At 55.5% G+C, this 16,641-nt stretch overlaps 2 protein-coding genes across 3 annotated transcripts; both read right to left on the reverse strand.

The window, feature by feature from the left end:
• Positions 1-2,141: 2,141 nt before the first annotated feature.
• Positions 2,142-7,801, reverse strand: TGFB1I1 (transforming growth factor beta 1 induced transcript 1). Of its 2 annotated transcripts, none has more exons than XM_032460379.1 (11): positions 7,651-7,801; positions 6,114-6,214; positions 5,938-5,990; positions 5,694-5,836; positions 5,440-5,527; positions 5,219-5,324; positions 4,908-5,102; positions 3,870-4,043; positions 3,514-3,595; positions 3,057-3,205; positions 2,142-2,827 (listed from the first exon to the last, which is right to left on the reverse strand). In XM_032460379.1, exons 1-11 carry the CDS (start codon positions 7,661-7,663, stop codon positions 2,561-2,563), a joined length of 1,371 nt encoding a protein of 456 aa, XP_032316270.1. In that variant the 5' UTR covers positions 7,664-7,801; the 3' UTR covers positions 2,142-2,560. The 2 variants fall into 2 exon arrangements, with proteins under 2 accessions (XP_032316270.1, XP_032316271.1); XM_032460380.1 differs by having other exon boundaries at positions 6,114-6,275; positions 7,651-7,764.
• Positions 7,802-9,522: 1,721 nt separating this feature from the next.
• On the reverse strand, positions 9,523-16,640 carry ARMC5 (armadillo repeat containing 5). The gene is made up of 6 exons (XM_032460388.1): positions 16,101-16,640; positions 14,467-14,574; positions 13,580-14,366; positions 11,478-12,007; positions 10,718-10,850; positions 9,523-10,614 (listed from the first exon to the last, which is right to left on the reverse strand). Exons 1-6 carry the CDS (start codon positions 16,573-16,575, stop codon positions 9,795-9,797), a joined length of 2,853 nt encoding a protein of 950 aa, XP_032316279.1. The 5' UTR covers positions 16,576-16,640; the 3' UTR covers positions 9,523-9,794.
• Between the last annotated feature and the right edge of the window lies 1 nt (position 16,641).

Raw genomic sequence — 16,641 nt, forward strand, 5'->3', positions numbered from 1 at the left:
GTGACAATCCCAGTGGGGAGCCTCTGAGACACTGAGGGGAACTCACCTCAGAATTGACCCCCAAGGGTCCAGAAAGCTAGCATATTCAGCAATCCCTGTCTCTAACTGGCTGGAGATTACAGAACCTCCCTCCACCCACTCCAGGCCTGCTGGGCATAGGAGCACTCGCCTTCCTCTGGAGAGTACCCTCAGGGAGCAGCTGGGGAGACTGAGGGTCTGGGAACTCTCTTCCCAGGTGGGCCAAGTGGATGCGGGCAGGACACCCACGGCATCTGCTTCAGAGGGTGATGAATTTGAAGTGCCTGAGAGAAATCCAGGGGCAAGTATCAGAGGACACATTGGGGTTATAGGTGATTAAAATCTATATGCCCTCACTGTGGCCTGCAAAGCCCTTCGTAAGGTGGCCACTATTTCCTCTTTGGCCTCCTCTCCTACTACTCTGTCCCTTGCTGGCTCTAATCAACCACACTAGCTTTCTTTCCTTCCTTCCAGTAGTCCAAGCTCTTCACAACCTCTTGGCCTTTGCACTTGCTGTTTCTGCTGCCCAGGATACTCTCCTCAGGCTCTTTGCCTGGCTGGTTCTTTCCTCAACCTTCAAAGTCTCAACTTAGACATTAATATTCACAGAGGCCTTCTCTAACTGTCTGGTTCAAGTAACCCCTTGCCCACCTTCTCTCATTTAGTTCTCTGTGTTTTGCCCCCTCACCCTCCCTCCTTCCCTTCTTCCTCATTCCTTCCTTCATTAACATTTATTGAGCCCTGACCACATGCTAGACAGTATTCTAGACACTGGACAGACAACCGTCAGCAAAACAAACATACCCTTTGACAATAAGCTCCCAGGAGTTTGCATTTGTTTGAGAAATAAACAAGCAACAAACACCTATTTGCAATAGTTCCAAGTGAGGGGACAGGGAGGTGCTGTGGGGGAAGACTTACCCAGGCCATCAGGGAAATTCCCCCTTACTCCATCACACTTGTCCCTGTGTATTTGTTTTTCATCTGTCTCCCCTACTAGATCATAAGGCCAAGGAAGATGTCCCCTATGGCCTCCCCAGCACCTGGCCTGGAGCCTGGCACAGTACACACTCAATAAAAACTTGGTAAATGAATGACTTGAGACTGGGAGGTGGTTACAAGTCAAAGAATGGACAGCATTCACCAGGGAGAATGTGTGGACAGGAAAGAGCAGGAGACTTAGGAAGACCCAAGGAGAGGAGCCTCAGGGAGGAGAGGATTTGGGGGTCTGCCTGAGGCCAGGGAAGAGAACCTCACTTTTGTCACTTGCCCACACATGTTCTCTTTGGCTGTTAGCTCCTCCTTGAGCTGGAAGGGCATCTGAGGATCCATGTTTCCAGCCTCAAAGGTCCCTGTAGTTATGACCCAGGAATCCAGGCCCCCTCCCTAGGGACTTACAGGGTCCAAGGTACTGGTTCTGGGATTTAGAAAGGCCCCTGGGGCTTGGGGATTCAGATGGAGCCTGAACTTCTCCACACCTAAAAACTTGGCCCAACCTTCTCTGCTGGGGCTTGGCTCAGGTGCCACCTCCTCCAGGAAGCCTTCCTTGACTTCCGGTCTGAGTTAGAAGTCTCCCTCTAGCTCGTACAGCCCCCAGTGCTTCCCTCAGTCACTGTCCTGACCACTCCAAGTGTCATCCTCTGCCTAGAGGGAGATGTTACGAGTCAAAATTAGTATGAGGGAAGCTGTAGTTTAATGCCCAGATCTAAAAGGTCGGCATAAATGGACACTTTTTAATGGAGCTCCATCTCTGAAGGTCTTTGAAGGAGGGGAAAAAATATGAAAACCGGACAAGGTGGCAAGAGTGGGAGAGAGTTGGGGGACTACAGACTAAGTGCTTATTTCAAGGTAATAGGGAGCTGAAAAAGCCGGACGACGGGGCCTAGAAGGTTCGATGGCGCGCAGCTTGAGCTTCTGTCCTGGCTGGCCACCATCTGCATAATCCTGCTTAGGTGGCCGGCCTTTCCAGCCTCAGGCTCATCTGATAGGTGGACAGCCTGCAAGAGCTGAGGCTGAGTCTCCAGGCACTGGGCGGTGGCCTAGAACCTTTCGCGGCCAGAGCAAGTAAAAGGGGCGGGGCTTCGCGACGCAAGGCCCTCCCGCGCAGAGACACAGAACCGGTGTGAAGTAGAATGTGTGTTTATGTGGGTAGAAAAAAGTGCACAAAACAGTGAGGGGTGGGGAGAGGGACGTCCGGGCCTGGTCTCGGATTCGTGGGAATTGCATGGGCCTTCCTCCAGTCGGGGAGATCCCTTAAGGCTGGGAATAAAGTGAAGGGCTCAAGCGGGGTCGCTTTTCAGAGTACCACCCACTTTAGGGGGCGTGTGGCTTTAGGATCTGCTGGGCCTTTTCTGAACTCGCCCATCGGGAGTGTACAGTACCTTCAGGGCGGGTCTCTCCAAGGGGTGGGGCCTCATGGAGTGGGGCTTGGGGAGTCCCAAGCTCCAAGAGCAAGGCCTTGGGGTCTGGAGAGCCCGATCTTTTCGGGAAGGGCGAGGTCTTTGAGACTGCGTTCTCCCGGAGTGGCAAGCCGGCCAGGCGGTCAGCCGAAGAGCTTGAGGAAGCAGGGCTGGCAATAGGGTTTGCTGGCGCGCTCCTGGAAGGAGCCCTTGGTGAGCGGGCGCAGGCAGAAGGTGCAAGTGAAGTGGTCCGGGTGGAAACGGCGGCCTAGGGCCGACACGCATCGTCCTGTCACCGGGAGGCCACACGTGGCGCACAGCGACCCGCGCCGCGCGTGGAAATGGTTCTCGCACAGCGGGCGGCCCTCATGCTCGAAAAAGCTGCCTCCCGAGAAGGGCGCGAAGCATTCCTGGGGAAGGGCAGCCGCGAAAGGAAGGGGTCAGCGTCAACCCCGAGACCAGATAACTCGTTTCATGACCTGAATAACCCGGGAGACCCCCGCAGCACCCTCACCCCGCCCACAAACGCGAAGCCCCGTCCCCCGAGAACGCTGTTCTGGTTAATTGCCCCGCCCCAGGCTTTTAGTCCCGCTCGCCATTGACCCATCCCTCCCAGGCCCCGCCCCCAAAGCCGCGCACCCTACAGACGAAGCAGTCTGGGTGCCAGAGCGCGCTGAGCGCCGAGATGTAGTTATCCAGAATGGGGCCTTGGCAGCCCTGGCAGCGCGGGGCAAACAGCTGCAGGAAGTCCCGGCGGCAGTAGGGGCGGCCCTCTCGCTCGTGGAAACCTAGGAGCGGGAACCGAGTGGGCGGAAGGAAAAGGGTGCGAGGTGGCCCTGGGGGCCTAGAAGATCTGAGGCTGTGGGTCCAGAGGAGGGACAGTCCGAGTGAGTAGTAGGAAAAGAGGGACGGGGTCTGTGGCGGGGGCAGAGCGGGAAGGGATGGAACCAACAGGTGAGACAGATTGGGGCCGGGAGAGAGCAGGGGGAAAATTCACCGCCCCGGGACTTCGGAGGTCGTAGTCGGCTGGGGACAAAGGGAATGAGCGGGATGTCGAGTGGACCCGCGGCTTTCAAGGTGGGAGTTAAGCTCTCACCCTCATCTCCGAAGGGCTCCCCGCAACTGACGCAACAGAAATGCTCCGGGTGCCAGTGGGTGCCCAAGGCAGTAACCATCTTCTGCGGGAAATGAAAGGGAACACTCAGTGTGGCCCTCTATTCCTTCTTCCCTCCCTCTTCCGCCCTGAACCTAAGTGAGTGGGTTAGAGTAAGATTTTAAGGTGTGGGAGACCTAAAAGGGAGTCAAAGAGAGAGGGCAGAGTCCAAAGGGCCTCGGGACTAGGCCACGGGAAGGGGCTGGAGATGGGGTGGGGGACCTGTGAGTGGATGAGGCCCATTCCACCCGCTCCTTGCGTGAGACAGAGGCGGGGCTTGTGGGCCAGGCAGGGCTCACATGTCTGATGGGTTGGTTGCAGAGGCCACACCGTGGGGAGAAGCGCTCGAAGTAGCACTCGGGACAGAAGGGGGCTCCATCCTTCTCGAAGAAGCTGCTGCCTCCCAGGGCCGTGGAACAGCCACCGCAAACAAAGTGCTCAGGGTGCCAAGCACGGCCAAGCGCAGTCACCACCTGCGAGTTGGGGGCAAGGCCTGGGTCAGAGTGGCCCTCGGGCTGCCAAGGGCCCAGTGAGCTAAGGTTTACATGGCACTTTTGGGATATTATCTCTGAGAGATCAGGATGAAGAATCTAACAATCATGTCACTCAGTCAATAAGTGATGGAGATTCAACCTGTCTTCTCTTACAGTGCCTAGGGCCCATGGTACTTTTAGGAGCCCACAAAAATGTTGTAATTTCTTTTAAAATTAAGAGAAGAAACGAGCTAGAAAAAATTACTTAATATAAAACATTAATATTCATCTTTACACCAACACAGTCATAAAATGCAATTAAAATTTTTTTTAATGGAGGAAGGAACCCATGAAGATGAAAGTGCTCAGGGCCCACGAAAGTCATAATGCCACCCTGCTCTGCTGAGACTGGAATTCTAGGATGACAGTAGGGTGCTTTATCTAGCAGTAGGATCTAGGTCAACCATTGGGCACAGTCACCAATAACATCTTTTCAGTCAATAAGCCAAGAACCAGAGCCCCTGAACCAGACTCTGACAGAGGAGAAACAGTCTTTGTGGGTGCCTGAGAGATGGTAAGTGGTGCCAACAAGGCTTTTGTGAAGACTAAATGAGATGGGGGTTTGTAAAGGAGCTAGCATAGTGCCTGGCACAGAGTAGGACCAGAATAAATGGTAAGCGGGTTGGAATTCTCCCCCTGCCACTTACTTGCTGTGTGACTCAGAGCTTCAGTTTCCTCATCTGTAGAATAAGAGTAATACCCACTTCCCAGAGTTATTTATTAAAAGGGAGCAGCACAAAGGCTGGCTCTCAGTAAAGATGGGTCTGTGGGTCTCTACCCACCTCCTCACAGGGCTCCACTTACTTGCCCAGCAATGGGTTTATTGCAGGAGCCACAGAGGCCCTTGGCCTGGGTGGGAACACCACGGCGGCTGAGGTCGGACTGAAGCAGCCCCAGCATGGTGTCCAGGCTGCCCTTGTTAGTTGGCCCTGGTGGGGTGGGAGAGTCCTCATTCACAGAGCTTAGCACTGGTGGCTGGTTTGGGCCAGAGGCTGGAAGCTGTAGCAGGGAGGACAGGACAGTTGAGTCAGCAAGGCAGCAGAAGTGGGAGGGTCTAAAATGTGTTGGGAGCCACAAACCCACACTGGCCCACCCCCTCCCCCTGCCTGACTCACATGGTTCTGGACACGGAAATCAGAGAGTGAAGCCATCAGTCTGTCTAGCTCCAGGGTGGCCGAGGTGGCTGAAGGCTTTGGAAGAACAGGAGATGGGCTGGGAGGCCTGTGAAGGACATAATTCATGTCAGTCAGAGCCTCAGAGTAACCCTTCCTCCAGTAACTCAGGTATCCAGGACTGAATACCTCTCTCCCCGCCCTGCCAACTATGCCACACTCACGGGCTGGGCCTTTTCTTGTCCTCAGATTTGTCCTCCTTCTGCTCCCCTGCAGTGTCCTTGCTAGATGGGAACTGAGACATTATTTCATCTGCAGAGAGGAGAGAAGTGCACTGGACATGGGGCCACACTCTAGCCTCCCTCCCAGTTAAGGCTTGTGTCCCTTTAGCTGCTACTCTGGGAAATCAATCTATACCTTTAGTCTCCACCCTGCTCTGCCCCCATCCTGTCAAGGCCTTTCCCAGTAACCCTGGTACCTGTGATGTTGAACTGAGTAGCATTAAGTTCCTGAAGTAACCGGTCTAGCTCACAGAGCCCCGTGCCCAAGACACCACAGGAAGAGGAGAATGGAGGGGCCGCAGGGGCTGCAGGCTTCGGGGACCGAGGCTTGCATACCGTGCTGGGAAACAAGGTAGGAACCTGGGTTCAGGGTGGGGAATTCAAGCCTCCTCATGTGAGTCTCAGATGGCTCCCCCACCCCCCAGTCCCCAGCACCCTCACCTGTATAGATGGTCCTTGTCCCCAGAGGCTCCTGAAGACTCCCCAGACCCCATCTATAGAGAAGGACACATGTATGGGATGATAGGCCTATACTTTGCCCCACTCAGGCCCAGATTCTCCTCCCCGGGGCAAACCTGGCCCTAGTAGTTGCCCCAGTCCCCGGCATCTGATCTCACCTGTGGCAGAGGAGACGTCAGGGGTTCTGGGGGCCGCTCTTTTAGAGCCCCTGACCTTGGCATGTGTGAGGTGGTTGTCTCCAGGTCAGAGAGTAGGGCATCTGCAGGAAGAGGCCATCAGGGTGAGAGGTTGAGAGGTGAAGGTTAGGCCAGAGACGGGGCCTTAAGAGATCAGAGAATAAGTGTTCTAAGTGGGCAGTATTTCAGGAGGACAGAAGCCAGCATTAAGAGCAGAGGTCAAGAATCAGAAGGAAACACAATGCCAGAGATGTGGAAGAGCAGCAAGTAATATGTATGATCACAATATCCCACATGGCTCATCCTGGGAGTCACTTATAGACTTAGCTACCTGATTCTTTTATTCTCTCAATCTTTTCTAATGCAATCCAAATTGGCTCTTTGCTGGAGCCAAATTTGGCTTCATCCCAAATTGCTCAATTGGCTGCATGCCAGGCACCAGCTTTCTGATTGGATGTTCTTTCTGCCACACCCCCTACACCTAAACAGGCCCCTCCCTCCAGGCGCCACTGGGCTCCACTCTATGCACCTCATTGGTGAGTCGGCTGGGACCTGCTTTCTGATTGGCTAATTCTTCACAGTACTAGTGCCCGTTACCCCTGCTGAGCAGCACCCCCTACTGCAGGGTGCTGGAACCCCTTCTCTCCCACGGAGGGTACAGCCTTCCAGCCTCAGTTCCAACAGACAGGGAGGATGAGATGCCTGGACCCTCCTTCCAGCCCCGAGACACACACGCGCGCGCGCGCGCGCGCACACACACACACACACACACACACACAGAGAGAGAGAGAGAGAGAGAGAGAGAGAGAGAGAGAGAGAGAGAGAGAGAGAGAGAGAGAGAGAGAGAGAGAGAAGAGAGAGAGAGAGAGAAAGAGAGAGAGAAAGAGAGAGAGCGAGAAGGGGAGGGGGAGATGCCCTCAGATCTGGATCCTTTGAACTCTTTACCTTTCAGAACCTAGAAGTCTTTGCCCCTTTACTCTTCATTTCTGAGCACCTTAGTGGAACCCTTAGCCACCTTTTGGCTTCTTGGCACTCATCTATTATACTTTCTGCCCCAAGGAACTGACCTCTACCATACTTAAGGGCCCTTAACTCTTTCCTTCCCAAAGCCCTAGGGAAAGCCCATTTTCTTCTCCAGAACTTGATGTCATATTCTCCCTTCCCGTCTACTTTCCCAGTCCCCGGACTCAAGGTCCCGTTAACCCCTCCCTTCCCCGAGCTCCTGAGCCCAGGTGCCCACAGGCGCTGCACCTCCCTGCCCATCCGTCAGTCCTCAGCCAGTGATGGAGGAGCGGCGCGAGAGAAGGAGGGAGCGGCCAGTCTGGGAAAGGCAGGAAGGGAGAGGCAGGAAGGGGGACGTGGAGTCGGAAAGGAGGCGCCGGCAGAGACCAGAAGCCAGAAGCCAGAAGACAGGAGGCAGGGATGGAGAGATGCCGGGAGTGCGAGGGGGTGCAGGATGGGGAAGTGGGTCCAGGTGGTGGTGAAGGACTAGGGACAAGGGGACCAGGGCCCCACTCACCCAGGTCCTCCATGACGGGGCGCGGGCAGACCGCGCGGGGCGAGCAGGGCGGGGGCCGTGTCCGGTGGGGGCGGGGGGAGGGGGAAGTCCAGGATCTGGAGGCCCGGTCCTGACCATGTAAGGAAGCCGGGACCCGCTGGGTTAGGGCTGGGGCGAGGGGGGGGGGTGCACAATGAACGGGAGAACCCGGCGTGGGGGCCTGTAAGGGAGGGAGGGCCCCGGCCCACCCAGGCCCAGCCCGCCGGCCTGCCGCGGAGGCAGCCACACCCCAGCCTTGGCCTCAGCTGCAGGGAGTCCCAGGCAGCCAGAGCCTGGTAAGAAAAGTGGCTCTTCCAGACCAAGCCCGGGATCCTCTGCCCACTGAGACTCGTAGACACAGACTGAGGCCCCCAAGCCAACACCCCACCTCCCAAAGCTAGCACCCTGAGTCCTAGACAGACCTTTCCCATCCAGGCTGTTCCTGGGAGACTGCTCCAGACAAAATTTTTGCATTGGAGGCAGGAGTGATGTTCTAAGGATCAGTCAGATCCCAGGTTCAGAGACCTTCCCTCAGACACTCTGACTGACAGTGACATAAACAGATCCCAAAAGGCATACATACTGGACACAAAGAACTCTCTCAGAGACAGACAGACCCCATGAGCCCTCCCACAGACTATAAACTATAGAGCTGGAAACAGACATACAGACACAGATAAACAGAAACCAGGCCCAAGCCCCATGAAGACTCAGGGAGAACTCCCAGGCAGCCAGACCCAGCCAGCCTTTTCCAACACTGAGGTGACCCAGACCGGTCCCCAAAGAGCCTTTTCCCAATATACTGATGAACAGAGAAGAAAGCAAGACAAAGACCCCAGCCACAAAAGAACAAGAGGCCTTCCCTGGACAGAGACCCTGAGAAATCAAGGTGGAAACGAGACACTCTGGAGCTGGGTATGGACAGACACAACAGTGCTGCAGCCACTGGACTGTGGGTTTCAACCCAGACCTGAGCCCAGGTATGAACCCTGGAATTGGCAGGGAGGTGAGGATCTCAACCCAGCAGCAAATCAGAACAGCCTAGGAGATTTTTAAAGAGTGATACCCAAGGTATCCTCCCCTCAGTCCAGTTCAGTCAGAAAGGGCCCAGTCATCAGTATTTTTAAAAAGCTTTCTGGGTGGTTCTAAAGCACAGCCTGAGAACAGAGGCCTGGACACTACCAGAGGCACAGAGGTGGCAAGTGGCAACCTTGGCTCCACAGGAGCTAACAGGCAGGCCCCGTCCAGGCACTCTCCTCAAAGTCAGGCTGCCACCTATGGTCAGTGATCTGGGAGCCAGGTCATGGAGACCCTGCCTGGGTGACAAAAACCATGAGCCCTTCCCTCACCTGAATGTCAGCCTAGGGCTCAGGCTGTCTGGGCATGAGTAAGGGCCTCACGGACTTGAACACAGGTCTTCCGTTAGAAAAACAGCAGGAGGACACTTGACCCAAAACATGAAAACAGATCCAGAGACTAAAGGCCAAAGACAAGAGGAAGAGCACTGAGGAAATAGTAATGTCAAGGCCTCGGATGTATATCCCCACACTTACATTCCCTCAGCACAACCCTCTTAGCCCTGACCAAGGTCTGCATCCAGCTGGGTGGCTGCTTGAGCAATGAAGTAGCATGAGCAGGAAGCAGGCCTCCCCCAGGGCCCAAAACCACATCCTTGGGAGAAGCCTGGGAACTCCCCCATATTCCAGGGCTCCAGGAATCAGCCCATACTCACTTATTAAACTTCTAAACCAAGGGTGTACTCTACTGAGACAGACCTGGACTAGACCCTACTTGATGGGTGAGGGGGTAGAGGGACTTCCACAGGAAAGTAAGCAGAGACACCACACAACAGGGGCAGCCCATCTCCAAAGTTTTTAATTCCAACTCCAGAAAGCCGGGCCAGGCCAGGTGTCTGGGGCTCTGGGCTGTTCTTCATCTTGTGGGCCCCATGCCCAGCCCCTGGCCTTAGCTTCTCACTCCTGAGTCTTCAGACCATCAGCCAGGTTTGAGGTCCATCCTCTCACAGGTCCTTGCCGGTGACTCCTTCTGCTCATCCTCCTCCTGTGCCACTCTGAGGGGGATCTCCTTCATAGCCAACTCATCCTCGGGTCTCCTCCCAGGGGACATCAACAGTCTAGGCTAGGACCCTTGCCCTCCAGTTCTACCCCCATCACCACAGCCAGCAAAGCCTCGGTCAGGGGCCCTGCCTCTTCGCCTGCTGCCTCCACAAGCCCCACTAGGGCCAGGGCTCGCTTCCGTGGGCACTGCCCTGGCCCCAGTGTCCAGCGGGCACAGTGGGCAGCCAGCCGGGGCCGGCCCAGGCGGAATACCTCACCCACTGACTCTGGGCCACCCTGAGGTCCCAGGTGGATACGGCCCACGGCTTCTTCAAGCTCCTCCTCCAGCCCAGGCAGCAGGAAACGGCCAGCAGCCTCCAGGGCCTCCTCAGCCTCTGAGCCCAGCAGGGGCTGGCCTGGTGGAGGAACAGGCCCCAGGGCAGCCCCACAGCCCCGGCAGCCATGCAAGTGATGCAGGATGGGCCAGGCTGCGCTGGGTGACAGGCCTCGAAGTGGCACTAGATCCATCTCAGCTTCGGCAAAGCTGCCAGCTAGCAGGGCCCGGAAAAAGGGGGAGGCGGTGGCAGAGGTGGCTCGCTGGGCAGGGAGCCGGAGGCCTGAGTCCAGTAGGAAGTGGAGGTCAGGGGCTGGGATGGGGGCTGGGCCCAGCAGAGGTTCATAGAGGCAAGGGGAGGGCGGGTCTAGGTCCAAGGGAATTGCAGGTAGGAGGGCTGGGCTCATGGTGGGAGACACCAGGCCTTGGAGGCAGGACAGGGAGTCCGCAGCAAAGAAGAGGAAGAGCGGATGCGGAGCTGGCCGAGTGAGTGCCGAGAGGAGGAGACGGAGGCCGCCCTGGTCCAGAAGCAGCCGGCGCCACAGAGAAGGCTTCCTTTAGGGAGAAGAGAGAATCCTCTAGAAGGTGGAAGAGGGTGGGACTGGGAAACAGTAACCTTGCCTCCCCAACCCCTGCAAGGCATCCACATCTCCCTCACCGACAGATGAAGGGCAGGGTCAGTGCGCAGGCTACACGGTCCTCGGGACTCCCAGAGAGCAGCAGGTGAGTGAGGGCACCCACTCCAAAGGGCGATTCAGCCTGCACGGTCAGGTTCTGCAGCAGCATTTCACCTGCAGGGATGGGCAGAGCAGGTCAGGTTGGGAGCTGGTGTCCAAGACTGGGGTGGGATAGACAAGACAGGCCTCTGGGCCCCTGAAAGGAAGGAAGGTGTAAACTCAGGGCAAGGAAGAAGGGGATGACAGCAGGCTGAGGTCTAGACACTAGGAGTTGGAGGTCAAGGGCAAGAACAGGAAGTGGGATGGTCAGGGAAGGAGGCTGGGCCCTCAAAGCCTGAAACAGGGCACAGAAGACAGGGCCATCCCTAGCAGGGTTGGAAGGGGTGGTGGGGCCTAGGAGGGCATGCTGCCTGAGCCTGGGTTCACAATCAGTGAGCCCAGTGGGAAGACAGGATAATGCAGAGCCAAGAAGAGACTGGATAGGGAGATGCAGACAGGCATAATTCTAACGCGTTGGGGCCAAGTCTGGTGTCAGGGTCTCTGGACCCCAAGGCTCGGGTAAAGGTTGGAACTGTGTGCAGCCCCGATAGAACAGGAGGGAGTCCCTCCCGCCACCACCTAGTGGCTGAGGTTGTTTAAAGGTGAGCTGAGGGCAGCGAGAGAGGGTGAGCCTCAAGGTGCAGGGAAGGCAGAATGGGGAAGGGGCCTCGCATGTGGGCGGAAAGGCGCTCAGGGACCCACCCAGCTCCCGGTGCTGGTGCTGCTGCTGGTGCTGGCTGCGACGAGCAGGCCGGGTCCGCACCACCGGCCAGTCGTCGGGGGCAACGCCGAGGACCAGCCAGGCACGCAGCAGGGCGGCCCCGTAGCTGCGCACGAAGGCCTCGAGGCAGGCGGGGTTGCAGGTGAGGCGCGCCAGGATGCGCAGCGCGCGGGGGCTCGGCGGGCCCGGCGCGCCCGTCACGTAGGCCAGCAGGCCGCACAGGGCGGGGCCGGTCACCAGCGCCCCGCTGGGGTCGGGAGCCTGGGAGAAGCGCGACAGCAGCAGCAGCGCGGGCCCCTCGCGACCCCAGGGCTCCTCGGCGGCGGTGGTGGCGGGGCTGCGGCCCGGGGTGCGCAGGGCGCGGGGCGTCCGCAGTGAGGTCGGGGCCAGGGAAGGGCTGGCTGGATGGGCCGGCTCTGGCGGCGGCGGCGGCGGCGGACAGCGCTCGGGGGACCAGTCGGGGGAGATGTCTCCTGGGCCTGCGGCATAGCCCTCAGAGATTAGCCAGGACCTGCATGGGAAGAAAGAGGGGATGGAACCCAGGGCCGAGGGGAGGGGCAGGGCCAAAAGACTGATCATGCAAAAGGAGGTAACTGAATCCAGGAGAGAAGGTGGATCCAGGGAGGTGATAAAGAGAGGTGGGGGAAAAACCTGGTTCCTTCAGCAATTACTGATGCCTATTATGTGCTAAGATCCGTTTTAGGTGCTGGGGAGAAGCAATGAGCAAAAAGTTCCTGTCTTCCTACCCTTTATATTCTAGTGAGGGGTGAGAAAAGAAATTTTCACATATTGAGATATAGGGAAGTCATTCTGGCTTACACATGAGTTAACTTGAATTTGATGCTAACTAAAATAGCCTGCTGTGGCCTATCAAACATATATTGTACATCTGCTTTAATTCTTAAAGGAAAGGGCATATTGACCACAAGAATGTCCATGTTAAAAATAAAGATTAAATGCCCCTTTTCCGGGGATGCCAATGCTGGTCCTCCTTTGATGGTAAGACTCTCTTCCCAGGTACCAAGGCCATACTATACATGCTGTACGGTATGTGCTAGTATAGTTTTTTGAAACCTTGAAGAAATGTATCCCTGACTTGTTTAGTGTTCTTTGTTCTGATAAGATATAAAACTGCTAGAAACCCTGCTTCTCTGGAGCAGTTTCTCAGAGTAATCTGGGAAACAGGCTTCCAGGCTAATCCTGTTTGGGGCTCAAATAAAATTCTTCTATTCTTTGTTTTTCCTTTTTTAGTTTTATTTTCTATTCTTATTATTGATTATTTTTGTCGACAGGGGAAAAGGATAACAAAATAGGGAAACCACAAGGTATGTTAGTGTGGTGTGAAGTGATGCATATGGAGGAAAGTTAAAGGGAATAGAAAAGAGCCGGGGGAGGGGAGAGCTGACATTTAAAATCAGGTGCTGATGGCGGCCCCCACTGAGAAGGTAAGATCTAATCAAGGCATACACAGGGGGAACAGCAACCAAAGAGGCTCTGAGACAGTACTTACATGTCAGGTTCAAAAACTAGCTAGAAGGCCAGCGTGCAAGAGTATCATGGGCACCAGGAAAGCAGTGGGAGGTGAGGTCAAAGAGTCCACAAGAAGGCTGACATTTACTGAGCGCTGCTTAGTGCCAGGTAAGGTGCAAAGTGCTCTCATTTAATCTTTACAACTTTATGGGGTATGTATGTATGATTATCCTCCATGCTACAAACAAGGAATTTGGGGCTCAGAGAAGTTAATTAACTTTCCTGAGATGACTCAGCTTAAAAGTGGTGGTACTAGAATAAGAATTTAGACTCCAGAGTGTATCATCACAACCAGTGCACACACCACCTTCCAGTGAACCTGTCTGGGACCCAAAGTTCAGAGGTGCTGGGGTGGAGGAAAGGTCAAAGGTGGCCCCAGGGGAGAAGAGGTGTATTTAATTAGGACTAGAAAGTGGTCTTGTTCAGTGAGAACCCAGAATTAGGAGTCAGAGTCAATAAAAGTCTTGCTGAGACAGAATTGGGGGATTAAGCATAGGGAAGAGGGTTGGAGCAGACACAAACCCCCATCCCACAGCATCAGCTGGGAACTCACCTGAGGCTTCGGAAGCTTCCAGCCTCTGCTCTCTCAGGGGTCCGCTCCTCAGGAAAGTCCCAGGAAGCAGCTTCTCTTCCTTCTTCTTCCTCATCACCAGCCTCACCACACAGCTGCCCAGCCAGGAGAGGTACAAGTCCCAGAGCCTGCAGCCGGCCCAGGGCCCCAGTATCATAGAGGAAACCCACAAGGGCGGCCACAACACGAGGGTGCCAGGTGCTGGCGCGAGGATCCCGCAGCAGGCCCATCAGCAGCTCCAGACCACCAGCGTCCCGCAGTCGGGCCCGGTTGATGGCCTCCCGGCACAACAGACACACAGCCCGCACCAGGGGCTGCTGGGAGGCGGGGCTGGCCCCGCTGGGGCCCCGGCGCCGCCGAAGCTCACCTAGTAGCACCTCCACGCCACCAGCATTGCCCAGGGCAGGCCGCACCAGGCCCTGGGCACACAGGTTGGCAAGGATCAGGATAGTTGCCTCACGCACTGCTCTTTTGGGGTGGGAGGCCAGGCCGACCAGTGGGCCGAGTCCCCCACCCAGACTTAGCTGCTCAGCACAGGCCCGGGAGCAGCCTCGACTCAGCTCCAGGAGGGCACGGACTAAGGCCAAGGTAAGTGCAGGGTCTGGGGCAGCGGCCAGAAGCTCAGCCAGTGGGCGCACCGCTCCCTGCTGTGCTAGGGCCAGGCGGTGCTGGGGTGAATCTGCCAGGTTGCGAAGGGCACGAACCACACTCTGCCGGCACTGTGAATCCTGGCAGGCCGTCAGGCTCTCAACGAGCAGGGGGACAGCACCTGGAGAGGGAAGAAGAGGACAGAGGGTGAGCGAGGACAGACCCTCAAGTCCCTTGTCCACCCCAGGTCCTAGCTGACTCCCCCCTCGGAGACTGCTCACCAGCAGAGTGGATGTCCCCACAGCTCTCAGGTTCCATGGCTAAGTTCCCCAGAGCACGGGCTGTTCGGTTCTGGATGCTGTCTGTCTTCACACACTGAAGAATGGTCACTGCAAGAGAGTTTGGCCTCTTGAGGGTTCTACTTCTTCTTGTCTCTCTCATTAATTACCTCAAGAATGTGGCCTGAGAGAGACAGGGAAGGTCTGCAGAACAGGCTAACACTTGCTGGGTCTGGAAGGTTCAATAGGTAGGTATTTGCTAGAAGGATGGTGGACAGAAGTGTTACAGGGCATTTCAGGTTTGGAAGTAAACTTTGTAAAGGCCCAGAGGTGAGACCAAGTGTTTATGCTATGACCTCATGAAGGGCCTTGATCACGATTTGAATGTGAGGGAGCTGGGAGCAACAGAGGGTTTTAGGAATGGGAGTGATATGATATAATCTGGCAGCCATGGGGACAATGACTACAGGGGAAAAGAATAAGGCAGAGGGAGCAACACGGAGGTTGTCACAATAGTGAGAAAATGGCTTGAACCAAATCAGCTACCAGCACAGTCCAGCACATGGGCACCATTTTCTGGGCACATGATGGAAGAACGCAAAGAAGTGATGGTTTCAGGAGATATTTAAAATATAAAACAGACAAGGAATGACAGGGTTATACACTAACAACAAAACCTATCATTTATTGAGGATTTATAAATGTGCCAGGCCTCTCATTGAATACATCAACGTCTGCATGCATTTTTGCAAATTTTAAATGTTAATGCTTTATTTTATTCAAAAAATTAAGAGTTCATCAAAATAGGCATAATTTCATAGCTGGCAGGCAATGACATGTAAACTGTGTTCACATTGTTGCCACTAGGAGGCACCAATTTAACTGGTGAGTAGAAAACCTTGCCATCTTTTGTTAGGATTTGTTCTGTTTTTTTTTTTTAATTGAAGTACAGTTGATATGCAATATTATATGTTATAGGTATACAATACAGTAATTTACAGTTTTTAAAGGTTATACTCCATGAATAGTTATTATAAAATATTGGATTAGGATTTGTTCTTATTGTGCTAGTTTTTAATAACTGGAAGTACCCAGTACCATGCTTAGAGTATCTGAGTTCTATTTTTGTATTCCATTTTCTCCCTACCCCAACTTTTCGAGGTAGCTATTACCCCATATTACAATCCTAGCCTGGGAGGGTTCTAGCTGACTGCAGAGCCCACTTCCTTAATCACTACTCCTGATTTCCCGCTCATCAAATGGGACTTAAGAGCCCTGCACAAGGCCAGATACTCAGTAAGCACTGAGTGCCTGCTATGAGCATAAATGTAGGTTAAGAGTCATCTGAAAGAGTCATCAAATAACCCTTTGGCTCCAGCAGCCCAGATGCGAGAGAGGTGCTCCACAGTCAATACCCAGATGATTGGCTGTAATTATCTGACCTAGGAAGGCTAGGGTACGATCTATAGAGAGGCCAGTGACGTCACGGGCCATGACAGCTTGAGAGGTGGGGGAGCTGCGCCGTCATAAAGTGCATTCTTCCAGGATACAACACAAAGAACTAAAGACCGCTTAGGCCCAGATAGGGACAGAGGCGTAGTTGGAATCCCTCTAGGATATGAGGGCGGAGCACTTACCCAATGGGAGAATGCCCCCGAGTCTGCGCACTTCAGCCCGGCACGCCCCTTCCGTACAGCAGTTGGCTAGGATGCTGAGCGCCAAGTCCAGCGTCTTGCGCAGGCGCGCTGGAGGAGAGGGCGCCGCCGCCGCAGCGCAGGGGGCGGGGCCCGGCGATGGGGCGGGGCCAAAAGAAGCCGCTGACTCCACCGACGAGGGGGCGGAGCCGGGGCCAGTCTGGGACGGGGCGGGACCCGCTGCAGCCGCTCGCCGTAGCAGCGCAAGAAGGGGGCGGAGCCCGCCGCGTGCCCGGAAGCGCTCGATTCCCCCCGCTGCCTTGACGTGGCGCGTGCGGAGGGCTAGGAGTGCACGGCCCAAGGGTGTCTCGTTGGTAGCTGTGTCCTTTCCCCCACGTAGACCCTCCCCGGCCGCCGCCGTGAGCTGCGCGAGGCAGAACGAGAGCGAGTCCGTGGGGGTTGGCTTCGCAGTCGCCATCTTGGCTCAGGCCTAAGGCTCCGCCCCCCTCCTCGCAGCTTATCCAAGGGAGCGGAACTGGAAGAG

The sequence above is a fragment of the Camelus ferus genome, chromosome 18 (assembly GCF_009834535.1).
Source record: "Camelus ferus isolate YT-003-E chromosome 18, BCGSAC_Cfer_1.0, whole genome shotgun sequence".
NCBI lineage: Eukaryota > Metazoa > Chordata > Mammalia > Artiodactyla > Camelidae > Camelus > Camelus ferus.

What these genes read in the sequence shown, in the direction of transcription:
- ARMC5 (XM_032460388.1), bottom strand. Translation starts at nt 16,575, where the DNA reads ATGGCGACTGCGAAGCCAACCCCCACGGACTCGCTCTCGTTCTGCCTC. An exon ending in GCACCAGCACCGGGAGCTGG is followed by an intron (nt 10,851 to 11,477) that starts GTGGGTCCCTGA and finishes CCATCCCTGCAG; the next exon opens with GTGAAATGCTGCTGCAGAAC. An exon ending in ACCCTGCCCTTCATCTGTCG is followed by an intron (nt 10,615 to 10,717) that starts GTGAGGGAGATG and finishes TTCTCCCTAAAG; the next exon opens with GAAGCCTTCTCTGTGGCGCC.
- TGFB1I1 (XM_032460379.1), bottom strand. An exon ending in TGACGTCTCCTCTGCCACAG is followed by an intron (nt 5,991 to 6,113) that starts GTGAGATCAGAT and finishes CCTTCTCTATAG; the next exon opens with ATGGGGTCTGGGGAGTCTTC. An exon ending in GCAACCAACCCATCAGACAT is followed by an intron (nt 3,596 to 3,869) that starts GTGAGCCCTGCC and finishes CATTTCCCGCAG; the next exon opens with AAGATGGTTACTGCCTTGGG.